Source organism: Dromiciops gliroides, chromosome 3 (genome assembly GCF_019393635.1).
Source record: "Dromiciops gliroides isolate mDroGli1 chromosome 3, mDroGli1.pri, whole genome shotgun sequence".
NCBI lineage: Eukaryota > Metazoa > Chordata > Mammalia > Microbiotheria > Microbiotheriidae > Dromiciops > Dromiciops gliroides.
Genome location: NC_057863.1, coordinates 280275058 through 280278455, shown reverse-complemented (window position 1 = coordinate 280278455; position 3398 = coordinate 280275058). Strand labels below are relative to the sequence as shown.

Below are 3398 nucleotides of genomic sequence, written 5' to 3'. Positions count from 1 at the left end.
ATAGCCATAGGTTTTAAATCAGGCAAGTGCTCAGATTACTGAAGTATATTTATTGCCATCTCTTGGATAAATTTCTTAACCTTTTTTGATATGTGGCATGGTACAAAGTGGCATTGCAGCATTCCACTTGGGAATTTCTATAGTTTTGGAATAGTTCTGCTTCATAGTATATAATTATATTTATCAGAGTTCATCATTCCCTCAATGAGAGACAGGACTCCTGGATTCACTAGAAGTTAAAAAAAAAATCCCTAAAACATTTTGTGTGTGTGTGTGTGCAGATATTTTATAATCTCATAAAGATGTCCAAATCTTATAGCATCACCTGAACATTTTTTGACATTTTGGTATAGCCTTCAATGAAAAAGTGAATTTCCACCAGTAAAAACTACCTTTATCCCCAAAATTTAGTACTCTAATCTTTGTATTGTTTTATCTATAAGAAACTTTTTTAAAAATTCAGTCATAATTACTAGCTGCTTCTTTTTTTCCTCCTCCTCCTCCTCTTCCTCCCTGGTCTTCTTGCTGTTATTCCAAATCCCCCCCAAAATGGATTCCAATGACAATATATTGACTTAGAAAACCACAAATTAACATTATCTAAGTTGTAGTGCATTTTTCTTTGTTTTTTTAACAAACATTTCTTCCTTGCATTTTAATCTGTTTGTCTTGAGTTTGACACCCCTTCCATAGAAGAATCAGTAATAGTGTCTCCACCTACCAGGTCTCTGAAGAGCTTTGTTTATTTTCTTTTATTTTCCTTTTTTTAAAATTTTCATTTTTAATTACAACTGTACAACAGACCACTTTATTCTTGCATCTTCTCAATGGTTTCTTCTTGATATTTGCTCTTCTCCTTTACAACTTGTCGGGATTTGGCTTTACGCTCAAGAATCTTTTTACGATCTTTGTCCAGTTTTAGTCTGGTGATAACTATCATACTAGGGTGAATACCGACATGGACAGTTGTGCCGTTAGCTTTTTCACGCTGCACACGCTCAATGTAGATGACGTATTTCTTTCTGTAAACCTGCACTACCTTGCCAATTTGCTGGCCTTTGTAGTGTCCACGAACAACCTGGACCTCGTTGTCCTTCCAGATGGGCATGGAGCGGACGTTGTATTTCTGCCTCAGCTCCATGGAGAGTGGGGACGACATGATCTTGCGCCGGATGTGCGAGGGCGAGTTGAAGTGTCTCTTGCGGTTCTTGCTGCGGTCCGAGGTCACGAAGGGATTGAACTTCGTTTTGGCTGCACAAACTGGACCACCCGAAAAGGGACGCATTGCGCCGTCGCTTTGTTTATTTTCTGAGGACTGGGTGGATTTACAGCAACAAATTTTGAGTTCTTAGTGTTTGTGTTTTTCAATGTTGAGTGTGCATGTGCGTGCATACGTGTGTGTTTTAATTTTTTTAACAAATTTTGCTTTTTTCTCCAGTGCCTACATTTCATCATAGGCTTGAATGATCCCCGAAATATCAATAGTGGCTGCAGTATCTGCTACAGTTATTGAAGCATATTCTTTAAGAGTTTTTGGATGTTTCCTTGGAGTAATAGCCATCCTTAAAAACCAAAGAATTAAAAACACAATGAGAGAGAGCAATGAAAAACATGTGTATGCCATGAAATCCCACACTCAGATGACAGAGAACTAATGGTGGGGAAAACAATTGAATCAGATTTCATCCTGTCAAGGTCAGACATTCCGACTCAGTCTAGTGTCAGTAAAAGTACACACACACACACACACACACACACCCTCAGAAATGTTTATGTCAGAAAATGAAAATATATGAAAATAATTGCTTGTCTCAAACAATCCCATTCACCACTGTACCATGTGCCGAGCACTGTGCTAAGTAAATGTAGCCAGCACAAATAGGAAAAAACATAAAAGAATATAGTTACTGCTTTCAAGAAGCTCAGACTATAATTGGGGGAGACAACATATATATGTGTTGCTTAGAATACATGGGGGTTTCTGCCCCCACAGGAGTGTCCTTCTCTCATTAGGAAAGGGAAAATAGGCCTAATGGTTGGAGATGAGGAGAGTTTCTGTGTACAACCAGAGAGGAGAAAGGGGAAGATGGAATTGGTAGAAAGTTTGGGGGTAGGTCTTATGGAAGTGGGGGTAGCTAGGTAGCACAGTGGATAGAGTACTGGGCCTGAAGTCAGGGAGACTCATCTTCCTGAGTTCAAATCTGGCCTCAAACACTTACTAGCTGTGTCACTTAACCCACTTTGCCTCAGTTTGCTCATCTGTAAAATGGAAACACACCAGAGAAGGAAATGGCAAGTCGCTTTATTATCTTTGCCAAGAAAACCCCAAAGACTGTCCATGGGGTCACATAGAGTTGGACACCACTAAAAAAACAACAGTCTGGAACAGGGAAGTTGGGTCAGTCAGTCAATAAATATTTAAGCACCTCCTCCTATGTACTGACACTGTGCTAAGTATTGGACATGCCGTTACAGTGGTTCCCCAAATCCCTCCTTACTTTACTTTTCCTTTGCTTTTAGTCATGATGTTCCCTGGATCTGGAACACTCTTCCCCCAGGCCCATTATCCAGCTCTTCAAGGCTGAACTCATACATCATTAACTTCATGCACCCTTCCCTGATCCCTTCTAGCCAGAAATGTTGCTCTGTCCTCTCTTCATTCACATAGCTTTTACTTAGACCGGCAGATATAATTGTCACACTGTTTGGGACCTTAAGCTGGGACCTTAATGATAATCGATCCCAATTTTAGAGATGAAGAACTGAGACCCAAAGAGATGGGAGTGAATTGCCCATGCTAACATAAGTGTCAAATCCAGGATTCAAACCGAGGCCCTCAGATTTCTCTGACTCCAAATACAACACACTTTCCCTGGCACAGTGGCACTCGCCCTAGTGTAACAGTATTTGCATGGTTTTAAATAACTGTAATGTTTGCACTATTAAACAATATAAGTCCAAATTTTACCATCTTTTTCTTCTTTGCCTTTCCTTTGCCTAGCATGTGCTTTGCATGTAGTAAGCACTTAATAATTGCTTGTGAATAAATGAACAAATGAAAGCCAAAGGTTTCAGCCACATCAAGAATGTCAAACAAGGCTTTCTCTTTACTAACTCATGCACGTTTGATTTTTGCATTCTTACATGCTTGATTTTCCTCATGTCTAGACTGATTGCTGTACCCTTGGTTCCCTGATTTCAACTCAACAATCAAGGGTGTTTCTTTCAAATACCAGGTCCCTGGATTTTGCGATCTCTCCTGTCCTTTTGTGGTAGTATCTCTCCCCACCTGCAGCCCTTCCATTTGATATTCATTCAGCCATTAAAAGTGCACACGCTAAATGACAGGAGATTGGGGCAGAGACTATAGAAAGTCAATTTATTTATTTAGCATCTGC

The 3398-nt window shown here is 39.8% G+C and overlaps 1 protein-coding gene across 1 annotated transcript; it reads right to left on the bottom strand.

Annotated features, from left to right (window-relative positions):
- Positions 1-808: 808 nt before the first annotated feature.
- On the bottom strand, positions 809-1285 carry LOC122747473 (60S ribosomal protein L26-like). Its single transcript, XM_043993471.1, has one exon. It carries the CDS (start codon positions 1283-1285, stop codon positions 809-811), a length of 477 nt encoding a protein of 158 aa, XP_043849406.1.
- Positions 1286-3398: the final 2113 nt, after the last annotated feature.

Excerpts from the sequence above, each read along its gene's own strand:
- LOC122747473 (XM_043993471.1), bottom strand. The coding sequence starts at position 1,285 with ATGCGTCCCTTTTCGGGTGGTCCAGTTTGTGCAGCCAAAACGAAGTTC.